Raw genomic sequence first — 27,273 nt, 5'->3', positions numbered from 1 at the left:
GCTAGAATCAGCAATATTAGAACATACTGTGAAAGGTTTACAAATGTAATTTCACAGAATTCAAGCGAATGGCTTTGCTAAAAATGTAAAAAGAATTAAGAAAACTGACTCTTTAAGATAGAATTGTTATTCCCTTGGTAACATTTTAATTTTGTCCCAATTTTAAAAACAATAACTGATCAATATGTACAGAAATGCAGCAGGTTTTCTCAGCTCCTTATCCAGCTATTGTAGAGTGTAAAGTGTGACAATACTATGACTTAAAGGGTGCATTTTGTCCTGTTTTCTTTCTGGAAGAGAGGTTTTGAGCCATAGGTGAAGAGCAGTCTGGTCAAAGCCAATAGAATAAATAGCTTATTAGGCCTTGGGTTTTTGTTTTGAATAGTTGGAACAAAAAAAGTAGCATGGATGGGTGGAGTCAGGCCCCCACACAACCAGGGTTTAAGTTTAGCTTTCAGCAGTTTCTGGGGCTTTGAAGCTGGTTGTGGAAGCTGCTACATCTTTATCTCTGTTACAGCAAAAAGCTGGAGTTCTCTTTCTGCTGCCAGAATCATATGTGTGACAATCTGTTTTACTAACTTTGCTTTTGCCAAGGGTGTGTTTATGGCATGTTACTGTATTGGAACAGTTACCGTCTGGCAGTTAAATAATCTATTATCCTATTTTCAATAGAGTTAAAGTTATCTTTTATTCTTTTACTTGTGTTTTAACTGGATATAAGAATAAAGTGTATTTTGCTTCAAGTGTGACAAATCAAATTATACCTTGAGCCCAGCACCTTACACTTGCCTTTAAATAAGATAACAAATTAGGGTCTAAGCTATTTCTTTGATATATTTGCAGAGTGTTTGGCCCGATCCATAACAAAGGGCACAGTGAGTATAGAGAATTTTAATAGGCACAGCTACTTTTCTTCTTTTCATCTGTGTTACAATCAAATGATTCAAAACAACTCAGAGCAAGAGCAAAAGCACCTAACCTTTTAAGTGAAGGAACACCTTCTATTTGTGCCCAAGCTTCATTTCTAACATATTACTAAGAGGTGAGAAATAATTATATGAGTCAATGATTAGAGGATGCCCAGCATCAATGCAACCATATGCAGTACGAAGAGACTTCCTTCAAAATGTTATGGGAGAATAGAAAATAAACATATGTTGTGTCACATTGAATTTTTAAAACATTGTAGAACCAGAGTGACATTGCTCCTGATTTGGACCAAATAACTTTTGAAAAAGACATTTATCTGGTGTAAAGAAAGAGGTGAAAAGCATGTCTTATTACAATTTTTCAGTAAAGCAAGGGGCATTGTTACATATTCAGTCTGAGAGGCAGGGTTTGTTGGCAGTAATGGCAAAATGACAGTTTATTGTAACAAACCTCGAAATCCTTTTGCACTTCTGAAATACACAACTTGCTCAAAAATATCCAAGAATTCAGCATGGGACTGTGTACTGAAGTCACAAGTGTCTATCTGATGGCAAAATACAACCTGTTTCATGACCAGACTGTAGATGGGATGGTAAACTATGTTAGGGAGAAACACAAACAAGACCTTGTGGCAAAGACCAGCTTCCATCCATGCAAAGAAAATGATGAGCATAGGGATATAATTTCAAAGCTCAGAGGACTTGTCTTGATATTCAGGTGTAAATATAGTTTCAAAGCAAGTAGCAGATATAAAAATAAATAAAAGGCTAAAGGAGATGTTAAGGAGTGATTGAAGAAGTGGATGTTAAGGAGTGTCTTAAAGGAATAAAGAAATGAAGAGGCAAGTAAAGAGGACATGCAGGGCTTAAGCAGCTTGATGAACAATTATTAACTGTGAGTCAAAGAAAAAGGAATGCACCAGATGTTTGTGTAAGAGGATCAAGAGTTTTGGGGGCTGGGGGAATACAAAGGTAAACAGAGGACAGCATCTTGATGACCTACATTCTCTGAGCATGTTAATCAGGAGCAAGACTAGACCACTCAAGCTTGCTCCACTATTTGATAAGATCATGGCGGCTCTTTCCTGTCTATCCCCTTTACCCTTAGAATCTCTTGTTTGCCAAAAATCTATCTAACTCTGCCTTTAAAGTAAAACCATGACCCTGCCTGCACCACGCTAGCGGATAGAGTTCCATATATTCATGATCCTCCAAGTGAACAAAAAATCTTATCTCCATCTTATATAAAATATATTTTAAAATTGAATTCTAGTCTCTCCTGTAAGGGGAAACATCCTTTCAGTATCAAGTTCCCTCAGGATCTTTTGTGTTTCAATATGATTACCTCTCAGTATGATTACCTCTCAGTATGATTACTTCTCATTGTTCTAAACTCCAATAGATACACGTCCAGCTTGTCCAATATGTCCTCATAGTTAATCTCTTCATCACAAGAATCAGTTTTGTGAATTTCTCAGAAGGTCTTCCAACTCAGTTATATCTTTTTCTTAATTCGTCTTTTCTTAAATACGATCAAAACTGTACAGAACACTGCAAGTGTTGTGCCCTCTACAACTGGTGTAAAATGTTTATGCTTTTATATTGCATTCTCCTTGCAATAAATTCAACACTCTATTTGTCTTCTATTCACTTGATGTGACTCTATTTGACCTTTTAGTGATTCATATATCTGGGCAACTGAATCCCTCTGCATGACAGCATTCGTCAGTTTCTCTCCATTTAAATAATATACTGTTTCCCATTCTGCCTGCCAAAGTTGACAAGCACACATTTTCTCACATTATACCCCATCTGCCAAATTTTTTGTCCTTCATTTAACCTATCTATTTCCCTTTGCATACTCCTTGTGTCCGCTTCACAGTCTACTGTCCTACCTATCTTTCAGCCATCAGCAAACTGAGCAGCCTTGTAAATGACTCAGGCTTCAGTACTGATTTCTTTGGCACTCCACTCTTTGAATCTTGGCAAGCCAAAATTAACTCTCCTGTCTGTTAGCTGATAAATCCTCTACACACGTTAATATGTTACTCCCAACACCATAAGTTCATATTTTATGCAGTACTTTTTGACAGGGCACCTTACCAAATATTTTCTGGAAGTTCAAGTACGCCACATCTATAGGTTCTCCTTTACCCATGTTGATTGCTATTTCCACAAATAACTTTAGTGAATTAGTCAAACTTGATTTCCCTTTCACAAAACCATGTTGACTTTGTCTGATTACATTAAGATTTTCTAAGTGCCCTGCTATGACGTCAGGAATAGCTTCTTGCATTTTTGTCATGACAGATATAACTAACTGGTCTGTAGTTTCCTCCTTCCATCCTAACTTAAAAATATGTGTTATATTCACTGTTTTCCAATCTGATGTGTCTTTTCCAGAATCCAAGGAATTTTGGAAAATTGAAACCAGTACATTTACCATTTCATTTGCCACTTCATTCATCCTGGATTAAGAATCACCTTGATTTACCACTATTTTTGAGATGTTATTTATGGAACATAGAACATAATAGCACAGTACCGTACAACTTTCGGCCCTCACTGTTGCGCTGGCCAGTGGAACCAATCTGAAGCCTATCTATCCTACACTATTCTATTTTCATCCATATGTTTATCCAATGACTATTTAAATGCCCTTAACATTGGCAAGTCTACTACTGTTGCAGGCAGTGTGTTCCACGCTCCACTACTCTCTGAGTAAAGAAACTACCTCTGACATCTGTCCTCAATCTATCACCCCTCAATTTAAAGCTATGTTCCCTAGTGCTAGCCATCACCATCCAGCGAGAAAAGCTTTCACTGTGCACCCTATCTAACCCTTTGATTATCTTGATTCGGAGATGCCGGTGTTGGACTGGGGTGTACAAAGTTAAAAATCACACAACACCAGGTTATAGTCCAACAGGTTTAATTGGAAGCACACTAGCTTTCGGAGCGATGCTCCTTCATCAGGTGAAGGAGCATCGCTCCGAAAGCTAGTGTGCTTCCAATTAAACCTGTTGGACTATAACCTGGTGTTGTGTGATTTTTAACTTTGATTATCTTATATGTCTCAATTAAGCCACCCCTCAACCTTCTTCTCTCTAACGAAAACAGTCTCAAGTCTCTCAGACTTTCCTCATAAGACCTTCCCTCCATACCAGGCAACATCCTAGTAAATCTCCTCTGAACCCTTTCCAAAATTTCCACATCCTTCCTATAATGCAGTGACCAGAACTGTACACAGTACTCCCAGGTGCAGTTGCACCAGACTTTTGTACAACTGCAGCATAACCTCATGTTTCCGAAACTCAATCCCTCTACCAATAAAAGCTAACACAATGTATGCCTTTTTAACAACCCTATCAACATAGGTGGCAATTTTCAGGGATCTACATACATGCACACAGAGATCTCTCTGCTCATTTATAATACCAAGAATCTGATCATTAGTCCAGTACTCTTTATTCCTGCTCCTTCCAAAGTGAATCACCTTACACTTTTCCACATTAAACTCCATTTGCCACCTTTCAGCCCAGCTTTGCAGTTTATCTATGTCCCTCTGTAACCTGCAACATCCTTCTGCACTATCCACAACTCCACTGACCCGAGTGTTATCCACAAGTTCACTAACCCATCCTTCTACACCTCACTTAGGTCATTAATAGAAAATGACAAATAGTAGTGGTCCCAAAACAGATCCTTGTGGGACACCAATAGTAACTGAACTCCAGGATGAACATTTCCCATCAACCAGCACCCTCTGTCTTCTTTCAGCTAGCCAATTTCTGATCCAAACTGTTAAATCACACTCAATCCCATGCCTCCATATTTTGTGCAATAGCCTACCATGGGGAACCTTATCAAATGCCTTACTGAAATCCATATACACCAAATCAACCACTTTGCCCTCATCCACCTGTTTGGTTACTTTCTCAAAGAGCTCAATAAGGTTTGTGAGGCATGACCTCCCTTCACAAAACCATGTTGACTATCCCTATCAACTTAATCCTTTCTTGATGATTATAAATCCTATGTCTTATAACCTTTCTCAACACTTTACCCACAACTGAAGTAAGGATCACCAGTCTATAATTACCAGGATTGTCTCTAATCCAATTCTTGAACAAGGGGACAACATTTGCTATCCTTCAGTCTTCTGGCACTATTCTTGTAGACAGTGAGGACATAAAGATCAAAGCCGAAGGCTCTGCAATCTCCTCTCTGGCTTCCCAGAGAATTCTAAGATAAATCCCATCTGGCCTATGGGACTTAGCTATTTTCACACTTTCCAGAATTGCTAACACCTCCTCCTTGTGAATCTCAATCCTATCTAGTCTAGTAGCCTATATCTTAGTATTCTCCTCAACAACATTGTCTTTTTCCAGTGTAAATAGAGAAGAAAAATATTCATCAAGCACTTTCCAATCTCTTTGGACTCCACACATGACTTCCCACTACTATTCGTGATTAGCCCAAATCTTTCTCCAGTCGTTCTTTTATTCCTGATATGCCTATAGAAATCTTTAAGGTTTACCTTCATCCTAGCTGCCAACGACTTCTCATGTCCCTTCCTGGCTCTTCTTAGTTCTCTCTTTAGGTCTTTCCTGGCTGACATGTAACTCTCAAGCGCCCTAACCGAACCTTCATGTCTCATCCTAATATAAGCCTTCTTCATCCTCTTAATAAGAGATTCAACTTCTTTAGTAAACCACAGCTTCCTCGCTCGACTAATTCCCCCCTGCCTGACCGGTACATACTTATCAAGGACACGCAGTAGCTGTTCCTTGAATAAGCTCCACACTTCACTTGTGTCCATCCCCTGCAGTTTCCTTCCCCATCCTATGCATCCTAAAGTTTGCTAAATTGCATCATAATTGCCTTTTCCCCTAGCAATAACTCTTGCCCTGCTTTATATACCTATTTCTTTACATCACTAAATTAAACATAACCAAATTGTGGACACTATCACCAAAGTGCTCACCTACCTCCAAATCTAACACCTGGCCGGGTTCATTATCCAGTACCAAATCCAAAGTGGTCTTGCCACTTGTTGGCCTATCTACATACTACACACATTGGACAAAAACTGACCCATCTAAAGTCCTCGAACTACTGTATTTCCAGTTAATATTTGGAAAATTAAAGTCCCCACTATCCTGTTACTCTAGCTCTAATCCAGAATTATCTTTGCTATCCTTTCCTCTACATCTCTGTAACTATTCAGAAGCCTATAGAAAACTCCCAACTTCTTTCCTGTTTCTAATCTCAACCATACTACTTCAGTAAAGGTGTCCTCAAATGTCCTTTCTGCCACTGTAATACTATCCTTGACTAACAATGCTACACCTCCCTCCTTTTACCATCTTCTCTGTTCTTACTGAAATATCAAAATCCCAGAATCTGCAACAACCATTCCTGTCCCTGTTCTATCCATGTCTCCGAAATGGCCACAACATCGAAGTCCCAGGTCCCAACCCATGCTGCACATTCACCCACCTTATTCTGGATGCTCCTGGCATTGACGTAGACACACTTCAAACCACCTTCCTGCTTGCTGGTGATCTCTTGCGACATTGAGACCTCATTTCTAACCTCACTACTCTCTGGACATCCTGGACACTGGAACTACAATTTAGATTCCCATCCCCCTATTGAATTAGTTTAAACCCTCCCGAAGAGAATTAGCAAATTTCTCCCCCAGGATATTGTTACCCTTCTGGTTCAGATGTAGACCATCCTGTTTGTAGAGGTCCCACCTATCCCAGAATTAGCCCCAATTATCCAGGTATCCAAAACCCTCCCTCCTGCACCATTTCTGTAGCCACATATTCAACTCCTCTTTCTCCCTATTCTTTGTCTCGCTAGCACATGGCACAGGTAACAAACCAGAGATAACAACTCTGTTTGTTCTAGCACTAAGCTTCCATTTTAGCTCCCTGAATTTCTGCCTTAAATCCCCTCCCTTTTCCTACCTATGTTGTTAGTACCTATGTGGACCATGACTTGGGGCTGCACCCCCTCACCCTCAAGGATCCCAAAAACATGATCAGAGACATCATGAGCCCTGGCACCTGGGAGGCAACCGTGAGTCTCTGTCATTCCCACAGAACCTTGTATCTATCCCCCAACTATGGAGTCCCCAGTGACTAATGTTCTGCTCATCTCCCCCCTTCCCTTCTGAACAACAGGGACAGACTCTGTGCCAGAGATCTGTACCCCATGGCTTACCCCCAGTAAGTCGTCCCCCACAATGGCCATAAGACCATAAGACATAGGAGTGGAAGTAAGGCCATTCGGCCCATCAAGTCCACTCCGCCATTCAATCATGGCTGATGCGCATTTCAGCTCCACTTACCAGCGTTCTCCCCGTAGCCCTTAATTCCTCGAGACAACAAGAATCTATCAATCTCGGCCTTGAAGACATTTAGCATCTCTTGTGGGCTCCATGACAAGCTGTTCCAAAAAGTCGTCCCCCACAATGGTATCCAAAACGGTATATTTGTTGTTGAGTGGAATGGCCACAGGGGATCCCTGCACAGCCTGCCAGTTCCCTTTCTGTCCTCTAACTGTAATCCATCTGCCTTTTTCTTGCACCTGACCTGTGACTACCTCCCTGTAACTCCTTGCAATAACTCCCTCCACATCCCGAATGATCCGAAGTTCATCTAGCTCCAGCTCCAGTTCCCTAACGTGGTTTCGAGGAGCTGCTCTTGGGTGCACTTCCTGCAGATGAAGTCAGCAGGGACTCTTGTGGTGACCCTTACCTCCCACATTCTGCAGGAGGAACATTCAACTGTCCTAACCTCCATTCCCACTATTTCTAAATCCTATAGTGAAGATAGATGCAAAGATTTAAGTTAATCTGTCATTTCCTGATTTACCATTATAAATTTCCTAGATTCAGCCTTCAGAGGATTAACATTCACTTTAGTTACCCTTATCTTTTTCAATTCTTGTAGGAACTTTTACTTTTTCAATATATCAGGATGTTTTTCTCTCTCCCATACTTGAATTTCTCCTTCCTTTTTTTACTCATTCCTTGCTTTCTTAAAATATTCTATCCAATCTTCTATTAATCTGTAAAATGGTATGCTTTTTCTTTTAATTTGATAAAATCTTTAACTTTCCTAGATGGCCTTGTAGGCTGTGTCATAGAGTCATAGAGATGTACAGCACGGAAACAGACCCTTCGGTCCAACCAGTCCATGCTGACTAATTTTCCCAATCCTATCTAGTCCACCTGCCAGCACCCAGCCCATATCCTTCCAAACCCTTCCTATTCATATACCCAATCTCTCCAAACCTTTCCTATTCACATACCCAACCAAATGCATTTAAATGTTGCAATTGTACCAGCCTCCACCACTTCCTCTGGCAGCTCATTCCATATACGCACCACCCTCTGCTTGAAAAAGTTGCCCCTTTGGTCTCTTTTACATCTTTCCCCTTTCACCCTAAACCTATGCCCTCTAGTTCTGGACTCCCCCACCTCAAGGAAAAGACTTTGCTATTTATCTTATCCATGCCCCTCATGCTTTCTTTCTCACAAGAATGTATCTTTGCAGCTTAATATTAAATCAGTCCTTAAATGTCTACCATTACATCCCTACAGACCTGCCATTGAACCTAGTTTTCCAGTTTAGCCAAATTGGTCTTCATACACTTATAATTGCCTTTCGTTAAGTTTATAACATAAATCTTTAGCTCACTATGCTCTATCTTGAATTGAATGTAAAATTCAATCACTTTATGATCGCTGCTAGCGAGCGGCATCTGCAAACCTTTAATCGAAGTCTCCTCAGTGACCAGTGGAAGGTGTATCAGAACGCATTGCCTTATTGAATGTGGCAACATCAAACTTGTGCACTTTTTTATGAATGTCTGTCATCTTTCATGGGAGCTTGCCTTTGCCATGGGGTGGCACGGTGGCTCAGTGGTTAGCACTGTTGCCTCACAGCACCAGCGTCCCAGGTTCAATTCCAGCCTCGGGTGACTGTCTGTCTGGAGTTTGCACATTCTCTGCGTGGGTGTGCTCTGGTTTCCTCCCACAGTCCAAAGATGGGCAGGTCAGATGAATTGCCCATTGTGTTAGGTGCATTAGTCAGAGGGAAATGGGTCTGGGTGGGTTACTTTTCAGAGAGTTGGTGTGGACTAGTTGGGCCGAAGGGCCTGTTTCCACACTGTAGGAATCTAATATAAGTAATTATATTTTGTAGTTTATTATCACAATGTTCAAGTTGAACAGAAACAAACCTATTTTGTAAAACTCCTTGTGTAAATAACATGCCTCCCTTTATTTTACTCGATAGTCGCTACATACAACAAGAGAACTAATTTGGCAGGAGGTAGTTAGTTGTTTACAAAACAGTCTTGAATGGATTCAGGTGGCCCTTCTTTCATGGGAGCTTGCCTTTGACATGGAGGTGCTCTATTTGTGCTCTCCACAGATGTTCAGTCACTACTGAACTTCCACTAGAGCGGGTGCTCTGAGAGTGAAGATCTGGTATATGCAGCTTTTCAGTGAGGTGGCAATATTTAGAAGCCAATTCTGGCTGTTACTATTCCACTGGACCTTGGATTTTCTTTTTTAATGTTTGATGATGTGAAGTAAATTTTGCTTCAAGGGTAACAGTTGTTACCCAGCCCAAGTTCCTTTCAGACTGTGGTAGTGAGCTATATTCTTAAATGCATGGTGCTATTAAGGTAAGGAGTTCAAGGATTTTGAGCCAACAACAATGAAGGAACAAGAATACTTCAAGACAGTGTGTGGATTGTAGAGGAACTTGCAATGATGGTGGCACCATGTAACTCCTGTCTTTATCCTCTCGGTTAGATGGTTGAGTCATGGTAGTTATCAGGGAATCACAGCATGAAAGAAGGCCATTTGGCCCATTTTGCCTGCACAGTCTTATTAAATGAACATAACATTGTGAATGTTTTAAAAATCAGCCAAATGCATTATAGCCGCCATGACCGAGAATACAATATGCAGAGTGCTGTCTAATTTCTTGTCAATACAAAGAGATCTGCAGCCTGTGTTTCTATGGAGACACCGACTGGTCCCCGGCTGCTTCTAGGCAGGAGGGCTGCTAGAAATTCCAATGAAGTTGTGAAATCATGCACTGATGTCTGAATCAAACTAAAAAGCTTTCTTACCTGCCACAAATGACACTGCAGGGTGGAACTTTCAGCTCCATTGGATTTGTAAAACCCCCATTATCAATTTGGCTGCCCAATTAAAGATTGACTTTAATGGATAGGAATATCAGACAGGGGCCAAAGGTTTCATACTGGACACAAACAGCAATCTAGACTCAACACTGCACTGTTTTTCAGGAGGGTATTTCACTCAAGTTTCTGCATATTCAATTTCCAAATCATCGATTCTGCCATGAACTAGTGCAACCAGGCAGTGTAAAATTGCACTTATAATGCTCTTGTTAATTTATTGAAGAATAGCAACCTGATGCTGCTTTCTTAATAGAGCAGAAAATAGGTTTAACGCAAAAAAAAAATTAATTAAAATTTATACTCTATCATGTATGAGTAGCCTAATTTTAAAAAGTTGAAAATGTGTAGAACCATCGTGCTTAGTTATCCCTCTGATTCAAGGATCATGTCTGTTCAGAATTGTGAGGTTTTTTTCTGGGATCTTCATGTGACTGAACAAGCTAATTCTCAACCTGCAAAGCTTTAAATCATAGGCCTGGACATCCCATGAGACTGCGTAATCTGGATTTGTTTCCTTTTCTTTCCTTCTCTGTCAACATTTTGCCTCATCACTAAGACCATTTGCAGTTAAAGCATGAAGCAGCTTAATGAACAAGCTGTTGCCATTTTGAATGATGCGTAGCATATTCCTTCCATTCATTAATGCCAATACCGTTGTGTTTCAAGGAAAGGTTCAGTGTGTCATTGTACTGTTTTCTTTTCCTTCACTGAAATTTTGACCATTTGAGAGTTAAGAGAACAGCACCCAGCAGAAGAAATACTTTTCAGGATCTAGATAATGTTCAGTACAATGCATATTTGGTTTTCATGAGTTTTGCATAATACTCATTCAGGTGGCTTCAAGAAGGACACTAGTATTTATTTGATGGTCCTCCAATTGAATTCAAAGATTACATGGAGACATTGTTCATTGTTCTAGCAGTTATTTCCTTGATACACAGTCCAGGGCTTGCTACACTGCAGCAGTATGGAGATGACAACAGCTCTGTACAATAGGACTTTTGTTGACTCGTCAAGGTCTTTGTTATTAATAGTTTGTAGAAGGCTGAATCTTCTTATCTTGCAGCCTATTTCCCGTGGGTGAGGAAATCCTCCCCGTATCAGTGTGGCATTATGCCTTCCAAGAGAACCGTTGAATTTATCAATAACTATGGTGTAATCATATCTCCTTCCTTAATATCATTCTCATTATTCCTTTGAATATTGAACCCCACAAACCATGAGCTATGGCTTTTGATTATTCTTCTCATCTACATATTTCTTTGCTTCTTTCAGCCTGTGCCTTTTCCCTCTATCCACTGTTGTGGTTTTGCAGAATAGGAGTAAACAAACTAAGATGGATGAACACTACATATTTGTTTTTAAAGAAAAGGAGAAGCAGCAGGAAGCTCATGGCTGTCAGTTGCATCACAAGGATATTGTAGATATTCAATGTGTAATCTGGTACCAGAAATATATCTCTAACATCACCATTTTGCACCAGCTCAATAAACTTCCTTTCCTAGCATCATTTCCCTGAGGGGTAGCACATAGATAAGAAATAGGAGGAGGTCAAATGTAGAACCTTGGGAGATCCAGACTTAATCGTGAGAGTGTGGGAAGATAAGTCATTACAGATGATTTTCTGACTACAATTCATATTACAGGGAAGCAGTGGTGCAGTGATAATGTCAGTGGACATATTACCATAAGTCCAATGATAATGTCATTGAACTCATGGTAATATTATTGGATTAGTAATTTATCAACCCCAGGTTAATGTTCTGGGGTCATGGGTTCAAATCCCATCATGGCAGAGGGTGAACTTGATAAAAAATCTGGAATAAAAAGCTAGTCTAATGGTGATCAAGTAACCACTGTTAATTGTCATTAAAAAACAACTGGTTCACTTATATATTTGGAAAAAGGAATTTGCCATTCTTGCTGGTTGGGTCTACATGTTTGTTCAGATACATGGTAGTGTGGCTGACTCATAACTGGCCTATGGGCCATTACGGATGAACAATAAACACTGTAATGTCCTTATCTCATGAACAAATTAAAAAAAAAGATAATTTAGCAAGGGCTGCTCTGCCAACTATACAGTGGAAAAGAGGAGTTTGAGGAGAACGGTTTGATTAATTGTGCCAAAAGCTGCAGACAGCCTGAGTAGTAAGAGAAGGGATGGATTACCATAAGCACAGTCACATGGAAGGTCTTTTGTTTCTTCAATACTTCAGGAGCAGAACCCTTAAAAGTAAAATGGAAAGATAGGCACAGATTTGGGAGACAACAAAACATTCAAGGACTTTGGAGTAATTCTATATAATTATCAAAAGGAGTTATTTTCCATGTGTGACACACTAATATGTAACATAGAACAAAATTTCTTTTCTCTGAAGCCATGCTAACCAGATGATTTACCATCCAGAATCTGCAATCTCTCCCAGTAAAAATTAGAACTTTAATTGCTGGAAGTATTCTGATGATAATCAGCATTTCGTGAAACGACCATACAGTCAACCATTGCCAGCCCATTTATCTCCAGAGACAATGCAACCAAATGCACAAAAGCATATACAGCTAATCTGGTAGAGTTCTTAGTCAGTTTCTCCAAGTTAATCTGTAAAAGGGTTCTCAATTTGGGCCAGGGGGAGGGAGATGTACTTCACACTATTGCATTGAAATTAATGTGTAACAGTCCAGAATATCACATTGGAAGGGAATATCACACAGAAAACAATTCATTTTAAAAGCACTAAAAACTCACATTGACCCAGCAACAGCCTGCTTTTGTCCATTAACAAATTGTACAGAGTTACAAGCAAAGCCCCAAGTGTCACTGCTCACTTTTGACAAATAAGCTCATATTGTCTCATGAGAACCATTCAGTAAATATAATGAGTGGCCAAGAGGCCTTTCGCATGATCAAGAGGTGAACATCCTTCACACCTCATAAAGCTTTCAGAGAGCAAGATTTAAAGGAACAGCCAAAACATTTGCTCCTTGCCCCACTGATGCAAAATACAGGCTGTTTTTGGAAAAGCAAAATACAAAAAATGACCTTGAAAGATATCCCACGTACTTTCCTTGAAAGTGAAGATGAAATTGAAACCTAGTCAGAATGATCAACACAACGGAGTTCAGAAAAATGAATTATTGTGCATTACTTTTGGAAAGATAAATTTCCAAAGATAAATTTCTCACTTATCAGCAATTTTGATTTGCAGAAGCTACCTATTCCTGGTCTGTGTTGGATAATATGAATTTCACTGCATATCCATATCATGATTTAATTTTATTATGTTATAAAATACTTACCAATTCCTGTATTCCAATGATATTCCAGCCTTGCATGATAGGTAGGAATGAAATAAATGATGGGATAATCCAACAACCTCCAAGCATTATTGCAATGCGCAAGGGTGTCATTTTGTTCCTGTAAACCAGAGGTTGACAACAGATAGCGTAGTACCTAGCAAACAAAATAAAGAAAGTTCACTTCGTTCAATAATTCATTTCCAATCTTCAAATATTAATCTCTCCTTGCTTTAATCCCATGGTTATTGCTTTAGGTGTCTTCAATTTCTTCCTTTGCAATGTCCATATAGATCATTAAAATGTCATGAACAAATATGGAAAATAATTTTAAAAGGCTCATAGAATGCTGGCCTCTCTAAATAGGGGATTGGAACTCAAGTGGGTAAAATCTAGTTTCAGCTATTCAAAAGCATGGTTAGAACAAACTTGTATTATTGCTATCAGCTCTGGGCATTATGCTTCAGAAGAATATTTTAATTTTGGAGGGAGTTTAATATTGCTAAGAGCCTTGTTTAAAACTTGGGAGTAAAATTAAGAAATGCCCCTAACACTCAAAGGGTGGGAACACTTCATTGCTACCAACAATTGGTGTTTGATAATTGTTAATTTTAAAACTGAGGCTGATAGATTTTTGTTATCCAAAAGTATTGAGACAGAGGACAGAAGTGGCACATGAAATATGTATCTCATTGAACAGCAGAATAGGTGTTAAGGTTAAAAATGACCTTTTCCTCTTCCTATCTTTGATTGAATAATGGTTTATGTGTAGATTTGGCCACTGTCAGTTTCATCTTTTTTCACAAAAGTTGGCAAGAGTTACACTTTTAATTAGCCATGATGTGGAAATGCCAATGTTGGACTGGGGTGGACAAAGTCAGAAGTCACACAACACCAGCTTATCATCCAACAAGTTTATTTGAAATCACATGCTTTCAGAGTACTGCTCTTTTGTCAGGTGAAGTCACTTTGTGATTTCAAACAAACCTGTTGGACTATAACGTGGTGTCATTGACTTCTGACTTTGGTTTAGCAGCAATGAGGTCAGATAGCAGTGTCATCGTTACCACAAAATCTGCCAAACCTTTTTTTTCAAGGCTGAAAATTAAAATTGAGATAATAACACAATTTGAAATGTTCAGACATCTCTATATGTTCTTTCCATGTACAATTTGAGTCAATACAGTACAACAGCAAATGTCTAACTTTAATTCATTATATCAAGCAGATCAGCCAAATCCTAATGAGCCAGTTGAACACAGAAGTGGAGTTGAGGAACATCAGCACCTTTGTGCCACCAGGCTTAATAATCACCATTTTCAATCCCATTGGAAACTATTACTGTTGTACTTACTAACTACAACGTGCACTGCAGCAATTCACTAAGTGCACTTTAATCTTATCTCCTATCCTCGTGGTCCCTACCCACGGGAATGATAAAAACAATATAAGAAATTGTGAAACAGCATCAACGCAAAATTCCCCTCCAAGTCACATATCACCCGTTTTAGGGTGTATATTTGCATCCTCTCATTGGGTCACAATTCTGGAATGCACTATTTAAAACATTTGTGAGGTACAGCCATCAAAATGGCTGTAGTCTTACACGGAAAGCCCACCACTATCTTCTCAGAGTTAGACGGCATAGGTCATTAAGGTGACTTTGCCAGACTTCACCATATCCTGAGAACAAGAAAGAAGCAATTTCCTGAAAAAAAAACTTCCTAATGGAAAATCATATAGTCATAGAAATAAGCAGCACAAAAGATCATTCAGCCCATAGTGTCAGTTCTGGCTCTTTGGTAAAGCCCTTCTATCAGTTCCACTTTTCTGCTTTTTTTACCTCTATAGCCCTGTGGATTTCTCTTCTAATAAGTACATGTCAAATTTCCATTTGAACATTACTAGTGAAACTACTGTACTTCTACCACTTCTTCACGTAATGAGTAACAATAATTGGACATGTTAAAAAAACAATTAAGCATACTGTGATTATTGATTATCGCTTTGTATTTTGTGATGTGAAGCTGTGTTATCAATACATCCATGAAATCTATGATATATCCTTACATTGATTTTTCCATGCTGAAGATTATCTGTCAGCTTATAACTAAAACATAGCAGTTCACAGTCATGAAACTTAAAAAACATATTTTGCTCCAAAGTTTCAAAAATGACAAGGTTATCGTTAAAGTAATATTTTAAGAAGTGTGTGTACCATATATAATTAAAATACTGCCCTGTGCTATTTTAAAAAGAACAGTGCATAGAAAAGTACATACCTATCTAAAGAAATACAGCACAGATGAAGAATAGATGCTGTAGTAAGCAGGACATCGAGTGAAGTCCGGACGAGACAAAATTTATCTCCATATATCCAGTTTTGCTGTATTAGTTCAATAGCTCCAAAAGGCATTACCATGACGGAAACAAGCAAATCAGCAAATGCCAAAGAGACAATAAAGTAATTGGTCTTGATTTTCCTATAATAAATCAGAATATTTTTTAAAAACTCATTAATAAAATCTCAGAAAAAATTGTAAAAATTGGTCCCAAGTAAAGAAATTGTATTCTTTTGAATTTTCATATAAACCAAAGTATAGAGATGGCAAATATCGTGACACTTAATACAATCACTCGATATATGATGTAACGTTTATCCCATGAAATAATCACAATGGAATTCCATGATATCATACAGCAGCCTTAAGACCAAGAGTAGAATCATATAACAATTGTAAGCATCCCAATAATGGGACTGAATTTGAGCAGGGTTTCCATCTGGAGTTGTGACTGCCAGATGACTAGCCATCCCAAGATGGACAGAAAATTAACACAGTTGAGTGCACAGCTAAATAGACAGCAGTGGCAGAGAAAATGTGTGTGGCATTCAGGTCAGACCCTGATCTTTATAGGAAATTGAGATATCACTTCTGTGAAGCCATTAGAAACACCTAGAGGCAATACCAGACTAAACTAAAAACCCAGAAAAAAGGATGAAGGGCTTATGCCTGAAATGTCGACTCTCTTGCTCCTCAGATGCTGCCTGACCTGTTGTGCTTTTCCAGCGCCACACTTTTCAACTAAGCCAGAAACCCAAAATAACCACACCGACTCCCGCTTTTGTGGCAAGGCCTATATGACATAATGGGCTGCAAAGCGAAGCAGAACAGAATAGCAGACAAAAATACATCCTTCCTTGATCTGCTCAATGCATTTTACATTTGTTTTGAACATAAGGTGAATGAAACGGTGTAACCTGCCCGACGATCTTGGATGCACCTCTTCCCTCAGTTACCGCTGCAGACATTAGTTTGGCCGTCTTGAGAGTGAACCCACAGAAAGCGACTGGACCAGATGGAGGTTCCGACAGCGTATTCAGATCCTATATACCAGTTGGCGGGATTACTTGCTGACATCTTTAACCTCTCCTTACTAGCAGCTGAAGCCCCCACCTGTTTCAAGAAGACCACCATCATCCCAATACCAAAGAAAACTCATGTAATGTGCCTTAACTACTATGGCCTGATGGCTCTGATCTCTGCAATCATGAAGTGCTTTGAGAGGTTAATCATCGTTCATTTCAATTCCAGCCTCCCATGCTTCCTTGATATCTTTCAATTTGCATATCATTGCAACAGGTCCATGGCAGATGCCATCCTCCTGGCCCTACACTCATCCCTGGAACATCTGGATAAGAAGGATACCTACGTTTAACTCCTACTCACTGACTGCAGCTCCACCTTCAACATCATAGATTTAACTAAAGGATTCTCCAAACTGCAAGACCTAAGCCTCTGCTTCGCCCTCTGCAACTGTATCCTCAACTCCCTGACCCACAGATCGCAATCAATAAGAATAGGCAAAAGCACCTCCTTCATGACAATCCTCTACATCAATGCCTTGCATAGTCAGCCCAATACTATACACCCTGTACACTCATGACTGTGTGGCCAAATTTTGTCCTAATCCATCTACAAGTTCACTGATGACACCACCATTTTAGGCCAGATCTCAAACAATGATAAGACAGAATACAGACCAAAAGACAGAATCCTTGGTGGTGTAAAGATAACAATCTCTCCCTCAACATCAGCAAAATGAAAGAGCTGGTCATTGACTTCAGGAAGCATGATGGAGGGCACACCCCAATCTACATCAATGGAGCTGGGGTGGAGATGGTTGAGAGCGTAAAATTCCTAGAAGTAATGATTACCAGCAATCTGTCCATGTTGAAGCAATGGTCAAGAAAGCAATGTCTTTAGTTCCTCAGAATGCTAAGGAAATGCAGCCTATCCAGGAAGACTCTTGCCAATTCTGAACACAATTGGCATGGTAATTGCTCAGCTCAGGACTGTAAGAAACTACCGAGTTATGAACACAGCACAGTCCATCACACAAGCCAGCATTCCACCCATTGGCTTCATCTATACTTCTCATTGCCTCAGAAAGGCAATCATTATAATCAAAGTTCCATCCCACCCCTGTTATAATCTCTTCCAACCTCCTAATTAGGGCAGAAGATTCAAAAGCCTAACTGCATGGATCAACAGGTTCAAGAACAGTTTCTTCCTTGCTGTTATTAGACTTCTGAATGGACCTCTGAAACTTTAAATTTAATGTTGACCTCACTCTTTGTGCACCTTCTCTGCAGTTGTAACATCGTATTTCTCGCTATGTTCTTTTACCCTTATGAACTTTGTATGGTATGATCTGCTTCTACTGCATGCAAAACAAAAGTTTTCACTGTACCTAAGTACATGTGACAATAATAAATCAAATCAAACCAAACAAAAGAAGTCACCAACTCCACAATCACCTATTCAGCACTACATTTAAATGGCACCCAATAGCACCTTCCTGCCTGCCTGAGAGGAAGAGTTTGAACTGTTATCAACCCCTCTTCACTTGTCACACTTGGATTCCTGGAGCTGCAAATCACTCTGTGGCACCCTCTCTCAGGTACCTTTCACCTTGGCTTCATCACCATCAAACTTCCCTCCATTACACTAGCCAACCTTCTGTGACCCTCATTCTCGACAAACTGTCTGTGTGAAGCATTGTAGTGACTCTACCTGTAGGCTCTTCACTCACCAGGCCTTGTTAGCCAAGGGAAAGAAAATCAAGAAACAGTTCAAAGGGCTAATAATCAGCCTGGGAACCCTTACACCCTCAGAGGGAAAATAATAGTTATGAAGATGCACTTAAAAAATGCCTGTCTGTTGCCCTAGAGCTGCTCACATCAGCTTCAAACTTACATCCCGGACCTACACCTCTCATCACTGTTGATATGCCATTATCCTTAATCATCCTTAACTGCCTTTCTTTACCTTTAACAATTCCAGCCTCATCATTAATCTGTTATCAATCGACCTTGGTCACCAGTTATCATGATTGAGTTGCTGTCAGTGAAATTGGATGTTCTTTCTCTTCCAGTTCCCTAACTTTGTCTCACATCATCCTTCATAGGGGTAACACAACTTGATCTCCCTCCCTTGGATGGTCATGCTCTAATCTCCCTGGTTAATCGCCATCCTCCCTTCTACAGACAGTCATGCCCTGACCTCCTTGAACTGCCACCACAACAGCATAAGCAACAGCTCAACCTTCACTCTCGTGGTTCTTAAACATTTTCCTTATATGTAAAGCAGTTTGTACTCACTCCAAATTAACGAGGAAGACTATCTTCCTGCTGTAAACCACCTTTAACCAACTGCAAATCTGAATGTACTCATTTCTTGTTTGTTTCCAATTTAATCACAAAAGTTATAATCTGAGAAGCTAACAAAGTGTTTGGAAAGCTATGTATGATATGCTGACTCATTTCGAATAGGTTCATATCCACCTTTAATTTGCCATCAATTTACTTCCCAAATTATACCCACCATCAGGAAGGTGGTCATTCACCTGCTGCAAAATTAATTGTCTCTGTCAGTCTTGAGTCCTTTTCCCTGTTTCCACACAAAATATCTCCTCTCGGGTTACTTCCACCTCGCAGTTTTCTCAATTTTCTAATTTTTATCCCTTTTGAATCTCTTCTTTTGGTCATAATCAGGAGTGAAAGCATTGACACATTACATATTTTTCTAATTATGGAAATAGAGTCTGAAACATTGATGAAGGACTCAATCACTTTTCTCACTAACCAAAAATGCACTCTCTTGTCAGTGTGGTTGACAGTATTATAGGAAAGAATGTTTCCCAAGAAGAAAGAAAATGATTTCTCCATCAGATGACTCACAGGCTCGTCAGCACTTTCCAGATGGCTTGCATTTCTTCATAACATAAGGGAAACAGTTGAAGACTATTACATCAGATGTATAATGGCATTGGAGGAGCGCAGTACATATATCATTTATTTATAAATTGTCATTCAAAGCCTTATTAATGACATGTGAGACTCCAAGTTTAATGCTGTAGTTACCTGGTAATATAATTTTTCACTCAGTAACACTGTTTATGTGATCACAAAAGTATTTAAAAACTTTAATTATATTTTCAGATTGTCCACAAGCTCAGTAGCATGCGCTAAATGGAATGTTCATCATAACATTACAGCATCCTATTCCTCCACAATTCACTAGCATGCATTTACGTTTTGTTTTTAAATCAGATGATTTTATCCAATAAGATAATTTGTGTTATATTTTCGCTCCCATTGTGCTATATTAAATGTAATGTGTATAAAGCTGAATTCACATTTGCTGCATTGCCAAATTTCATCCAGTGATTTTTTTCTCAAAGCTATTGTCGGACTAACATTTCTGTGCATTCAAATAGGCAATTTTTGTATATTTCTAACATGTAGAACTTGCTTTAGGTCCGTTTATGTCCTTTGTTGTTATTCTACTGTTATATTTGAAATAGAATTTTATACTTGTCTTCAGATTGTGCTATTTATTCTACCAGAATACTATTGACACTTTTGTTTAAATATTATTATATTAATTTTCTTTTTTACATTCTTGGAGTCCGTTTTCCCCAATCAAGAATATGTCCACTTTTTTGTTCGTTACAAGGGTTAGATATACACTCAAAGCCTAATCTGAAAACTAATCTTTCTTGCTGTGTAGTATGCTAATGTACACAGATTCTGCGCCTCAAAGCATTTATCTTAATTAAATGACTCATTAGTTATTTGAGAAATGTTGACGCAACATAGTTACAGGTGCAATAATTTCCTGTTTTATTTTACTATTGCTTGCAAAATTCTCTGAGACAGCAATTTTCAAAATTTGAAGTTTTTTTTGTTAGTGAATTATGAATTAGAAATAAAAACTGATACTTCGCTCGTCTTTGCTTTTCAAACAGAGCCTTACATTCAATTTGGTAAGACCCTGCGTTTTAGAAATCCATGACTTGGTTAAAAATAAAGCATTTCAGTAGTTATATATAAACCATTAAAATGTGTAAAGGGTTATAATTGTAGTAAGCAATGAAAAGTCACTTGGATGTCGTGCTGCACATTAACATATGGAACATTAACATATGGCATTAGATATGTTTACTCCTAGTCATTAGTTCCAGTATTTTAGTGAAATATGAGTACATTTTGTTACAAAATTGGAACATAAAGAGTTTGCAAGATAATATATTAAGGTAGAAAAACTTGTCTATAATACTGCTGACAATGGCATGTTCCTTAAAAAATCCAGAACACTTGTTGAAATACCCAGCATTGAAATACATGCAATTGTACAAATGTTTTGAACTTACACAATAAACAGCTATTAAATTCAGCAGAAAAACTAAAGATCATCCTTTTCAGTGAAAGGTAAGTTTCAACAGTAAAATAGTCTTAATTATTGATAAAGAACCTTGGTGGACAATTAACCTGTGGGGATTCCAATCTTCCAGCTTTTAATTATTATGGGGATACCTATATTTAAAAGCTATTTTCTTTCAGACTCTTATATCTCTTTCTCTTGACCCCATCTTCTTGATTTAGTCATAAATGTATGATCTGCCATTAAAAGAACTATTCTGACTTATATTTCCTGCATGAGGTATGTTTCTACTCAGAAATGATTCTTCAATCTGATTATGGGGTGAATACAATTACACTTTATTCACACAAGTCTCAGAATCCATGCAGAGAGTGCTGCAGCCAAGGTGGCTTTCTAATCATTGCATATTCCAGTGCAAAACTTCAGACAGGCTTTTAAGCAATCAGTGTCACAAAGGGCTGTTGTTGTTAATTTATTTCTGATAGTTCTGTTTGCAACTTTTTGAGTTGATTCTAGTTGATTCTATATAGACAGGGAATGAGCCTTTGTTTTCCATATCCCTAAAATGCATTGTGCAGCAATAACTTTATGGGTGGCACGGTGGCTAGCACTGTTGCCTCACCGCGCCAGAGACCCGGGTTCAATTCCCGCCTCAGGCGACTGACTGTTTGGAGTTTGCACATTCTCCCCGTGTCTGCGTGGGTTCTTCCGGGTGTTTCGGTTTCCTCCCACAGTCCAAAGATGTGCAGGTCAGGTGAATTGGCCATGCTAAATTGCCCGTAGTGTTAGGTAAGGGATAAATGTAGGGGCATGGGTGGGTTGCGGGTCGGTGTGGATTTGTTGGGCCGAAGGGGCTGTTTCCACGCTGTAATGTAATCTAATCTAAAACTTTAAGTGGATTCAGGGAATTATTGTCTGCAATAGAAGCTTGGGAGATTCCAGGACTCAGTACTACTTAAAAGCTTGATGAAGGGTTTTTGCCCGAAATGTCAATTTTCCTGCTCCTCGGATGCTGCCTGACCTGCTGTGCTTTTCCAGCACCACTCTGATCTAAACTCTGGTTTCCAGCATCCGCAGTCCTCACTTTTGACTACTTAAAGGCTGGCTAACAAAGTTTGAGGCTGAGGGAATAGGACAGTAAGAGTCAGCTTGGATGAGAAGAAAAGTGGCACAGGGCAGAAATCAGTCAGTTATGGTGAATGGTTATTTTTCTGGACAGCAGAAGATAGGCAGTTTCTTTGCTGAGGGGTTATTTCTGCGACTATAGCTTCTTGGACTCGTATGAGTGAGCTGAATTTAGGTATAGAGTGAATTTCAAATTTTGCCAGTGATACTTTAAGATGTAGCTGAGCAGTGAGAATGATACCAATCTACTACAGCAGGACACTGGCGAACAGAATAGATAGATAAATGGTCGATGGAATTTTATACATTGAATTATGAGATGATGCATTTTGAAAGAAGGGACAGAAAAAGGCAATATAGTTTTAATGGCACAGTTCTAAAAAGAGTACAAAGACAGGGGAATCTGGGGGTTCATGTGCAGAAGATTTTAAAGATGAGAAATGTTGAGAGAGTAATTAGCAAAGAATAAGAGATCTTAGGCTGCATTAATGGAGGTATTGAATACAAGCTCTTACATCCAGTTCTGGTCATCACCCTTTAAGAAGATGTTAGGATTCTTGAGAGGTACAGAGGAGATTACCAAAATGGTTTCAAGGTTGCGGGGTCAATTGCTACAAAATTTGGTTGTAAACTTGGCTTGCTGTCCTTGGGACAAAGGTGTTTGAGGGGAGATTTGTAGAAGTGTAGTAAAGAATAAGACCATAGGACATTAGGAATGTATGAACAGCCTATGGAAACTGTCCTGCCATTTGATATGATCGTGGCTGATCATCCACTTCAAAGCCTGTTTATCCTCACTATCTTCAAATCCATTTTTGTCATTGGTCTTTAGAAATCTACCAATCTCCACGTTAAACATACACAGTGGCTGAGCTTCCACAGCTCGCTGAAGTAGAAAATTCCAACGATTCCCAAATCTCTGAGTAAAAACAAATTCTCCTCATCTTAGTCCTTTACAGACTCCCCATTATTTGAAATTGTGCCTCCTGGTTCTAGACTATCCAACCAGGAGAAACATCTTACCTGTGTTTATGTTATCTATCCTTTTAAGTTTTTTTTTATTTCAACGAGATCACTTCTAATTCTTCGAAACTCTAGAGCATACTGGCATAATTTCCTACTCTCTCTTCACAGGGCGGTCTTACCATACCAGGAATAAGTCACTCCCTCAATGGTAATATACTCTCCCTAGGGTAAGGGGACCAAAACTGCACACCATTCTCCAGGATGATCTAATTAAAATTCGATACAACTGAAGCAAAGCTTTGCTACTCCTTTACTCAAATCCACTTGCGATAAAGGTTAACACACAATAGGCATCCTAATAGAACGCATTCTAGTCTTCAGTGAATTAATAACAAGGACGCCCTGAGCCCTTTCTACATCTACAGTCTTTAATTTCCTACCATTGAGAAGATGGGCTGCACATCTGATCTTCCTACCAAAGTGGATAGCTTCACTTTTTTCACATTACATTCCATCTGTGATGTATTTGCCTACTTACTAAAGCCTGTCCAAATCCTCTTGAAGCACACATTCTTGTCATCTGTGAACTTGGAAAATACTACATTTGGTTCCTCCACCTACTTCATTGATTTATGCTGTGAATAGCTGGGGCCCAAGTACTGATCCTTGGTGTACTCCGGCAGTCACAGCCTGACAATGTTAGAATGTCCTGTTTATTCCTTCTCTGTTTTATACCTTTTAGCTAATCCTTAATCTATGCTTGTACATTACCTTCTAAACAATGGGCTATAATTTTGCCAACTAACTTCTTGTGGGGACCCTTCTCAAAAATGTCATGAAAATCCAAGTATATTATGTCCAATGATTTCTCTTTATCAATTCTGTTAGAAACATCCTCAACAACTTCAATAGGTTAATCGAACATGACTTCTTATTCATAAACCCATGCTGACTATGCTCAATCCCATTGTTGTTATCCAAGTGCCTCATCATTTATATTCTAACATTTTCTCTACCAATAATGTAAGGCAAACAGGTTTGTAGTACCTGATTTCTCTTTCTTTTTCTTCTTAAATAGTGCGGTACCATTTGCTATTTCCAACCTACAGGAACCATTCCAGAATTATATAAGTTTGGAAGATATTCAGCAAAGTATCCATTATCGTTATGGATACCACTTTCAACATTCAATCATGGCAGGTTGAAACAAAATAAAGCGACTCCCAGTAGCTGATGGTGCAAGGGTCTGAGGAATATAAATTTAAGATATTGTGCAAAACGTGCATGGGAGGTGTGAAAAAGTGTAGCAACTTATTTTTTGTGTAGCAACTTATAATGACTTGGAGCCCATTGTCTACCAGGGTGTGGAAGCAGAGACAAGCAGGCAATTGTGGCTGAGTGGGTTGCTCTACAAAGAGACAGAATGGATATAATGAGCCAACAAACCTCCTTAGGTGCTGTTAAAATTCTTGGGGTGGAATTTAGTGTAATCCCCTATGGCAGACTCTACAGCAGGAGGGCATTTAATCCAATGGAAGGGTGACATATAATATCCACCAAACGGTTTTATGCTGCTAGTAATCCTGGCCTCAGGTGGATGCCACTCTGGTGGCATTGCCAAGCAATGAAGACTTTCCGGTGACCAATCGGCCCATCCTTGGCAGATGAGATTTCCATTCTAGTGGTGTTTGATTTCTGGGAAAGTCCGGGCTGCCCAGTTTAATGTTTGAATGGTGTTTAATTTGCTGGGCCTTTCTAAAAGTGGTGACGCAGGGTGCCTGCTGGCTCTCCGGGCACCATGCATTAGCCCTGTTATCTACATTACATTCTGTCCTAACATTCTATAATTCTATAATAAACCTGAAATTCCCAAACTAGGGAAGCTGTAGGTGACTGAAGATCTGGGTCAGAATGTGGGTTGGATCTTGATTTCACTAGTGTTCCCCTGTATTTCAGATGCGAATCAGGAAATTCTAGTCAAAGGACCAGGAGAACATTTACTTGCTGTCCTATATCACTGGGCATATTTCAGGAGTTCCAAGTTTTAGATTAGATTAGATTACTTACAGTGTGGAAACAAGCCCTTCGGCCCAACAAGTCCACACCGCCCCGCCGAAGCGCAACCCACCCATACCCCGACATGTATCCCTTACCTAACACTACAGGCAATTTTGCATGGCCAATTCACCTGACCTGCACATCTTCTTGGGAAATTGCAGCTTTTATGCCTTAAACGTTATTAGCCAAACTTGAGCTAGTAGGGATCCACTGAAGTACTATTGAGGTGAAGCAAATGTCTGATAACATCTCACCTCTGAGTGGTTACAACGTAAGAAACTCTAAACTAAAATTTTGGCCAATTCATTCCTCTTGAGGATTCCGTGCAATTTGGAAGTGAAGATTGTCTTGGGTCAAATTGATGAATATTCATGAAATCTTGTAAACACCATTTGTATGAAGTTTACGGTTTCCTGAAATCTTCAGTGTGGGTGGCTGGCTGGAGGTTCCATTTTGCTGGAACTTGCATTTTCTTCCATTTTAAATGAATGGAGTAGGACCAGCACTGCCAGTCTCTTGCAGAAATTATTTTTGAATGGCTGAAATTGCCCATGGGGAAAAAAATAGCCAATGCATTTTTCCATATGGAGACATTTCACAGCTCACAGAGATTCCTTGCCCTCCTGATGGATAGCAACTGCACGTATTTTTCAGAATGAGCTTGATGACAGCTTGACGCATATTGTAAATGCTTCAGTAAATATTGTTATGCTAATTCATATGTAGCACAGTCATTCATTTACTCAGAAAAGTGCAACAAATACTAAAATGACTTGCAGTGTCAGATTTCGATTTTGACTCACATTTTGATTGTTACATTGCCACTCACCGTAGCTGTCTGTCCTTGCATACAGCTACCATAACCAGTAGGTTTCCCAAAATAGTCATCATCATAATAGCTGAAAGAAATGTGATGAGAACTGTCTTCTGTAGTATAGAGAAACCAGGAATTTCATGTGGCTCACCATCACTTGTACTGAAAACAAAAGAGAAAGTAGATTTAATTAATTTCACTTACAAATCTTGACCAACATGTGTCATGCAATATAAAAAGGAACATAGACCATAACATTTTTGAAAATACTAGATGCAAGGTGATAGATAGCATAATGGAAGAGAATTGGATTGGTAACAAGTTTATTATTTAATCAATAGGACTGAGGGGTGACCTGATAGAGGTCTACAAAATTATGACAGACATGGATAGGGTGGATAGTCAAATATTTTGACTATCTACTACAGAAGGGCACAGGTTCAAGGTGAGAGGGGGAATGTTTAGGGGAAAAGTACGGGGAATATTTGTCACACAGAGTATGCTGGGTGTCTGGAATGCACTGCCAGAGGAGGTGGTGGAAGCAGGTATGATAGCAATATTAAAGGCGTATTTTGAGAGACACATGAATCGAAAATGAACAGAGGGATAGAAATCACGTATGCACAATATGTAGTAGGTTAAATAAGGATTAGGAATTGATACAGGCTTGGTGGGCAGAAGGGCCTGTTCCTTGTACTGTATTGTATTTTATTACCAATTGTCTGAAGTACAGGCAGAATTTGCCCATCATTATTACGTCAAAGTGCAGGCACTAATATGTCACCCTCAACCAGTGAGGGAACTTACTAGATCACCTGCCAACCAGCTCATTCAGAGCTGAGAGGCAAGCGAGGATGTGAATTAGAATCCCTATAGTGTGGAAACTGGCCCTTAGGCCCAACATGTCCTCACCAAATCCCTCCAAAGAGTAACCCACCTAGACCCATTCCCCTATCATATATTTACTTCTGACTAATGCACCCAACTTACACATCCTTGCACACTATGGGCAAAATACATGGTCAATTCACCTAACCCACACATCTTTGGATTGTGGGGAGGAAACAAGAGCACCCAGAGGAAACCCTCACAGATACGGGGAGAATGTGCAAACTCCACA

At 39.3% G+C, this 27,273-nt stretch overlaps 1 protein-coding gene across 4 annotated transcripts in view; it reads right to left on the bottom strand.

The window, feature by feature from the left end:
* Positions 1–27,273, bottom strand: part of htr4 (5-hydroxytryptamine receptor 4) — a 200,867-nt gene that overhangs the window by 119,093 nt on the left and 54,501 nt on the right. For 3 of the 4 annotated variants that reach the window (XM_043703786.1, XM_043703790.1, XM_043703787.1), the window contains 4 exons: positions 26,169–26,315; positions 15,746–15,946; positions 13,467–13,620; positions 12,339–12,395 (listed from right to left, as the gene is read on the bottom strand). In XM_043703786.1, coding sequence (XP_043559721.1) covers positions 12,339–12,395; positions 13,467–13,620; positions 15,746–15,946; positions 26,169–26,315 — 559 coding nt within the window. The remainder of the gene's footprint in view (positions 1–12,338; positions 12,396–13,466; positions 13,621–15,745; positions 15,947–26,168; positions 26,316–27,273) is intronic. The other variant, XM_043703788.1, reaches the window with a different exon arrangement.

Source organism: Chiloscyllium plagiosum, chromosome 14 (genome assembly GCF_004010195.1).
Source record: "Chiloscyllium plagiosum isolate BGI_BamShark_2017 chromosome 14, ASM401019v2, whole genome shotgun sequence".
Taxonomy (NCBI): domain Eukaryota; kingdom Metazoa; phylum Chordata; class Chondrichthyes; order Orectolobiformes; family Hemiscylliidae; genus Chiloscyllium; species Chiloscyllium plagiosum.
Note: the sequence above shows the minus strand (reverse complement) of the source record. Positions and strands in the feature narration are given on the sequence as shown.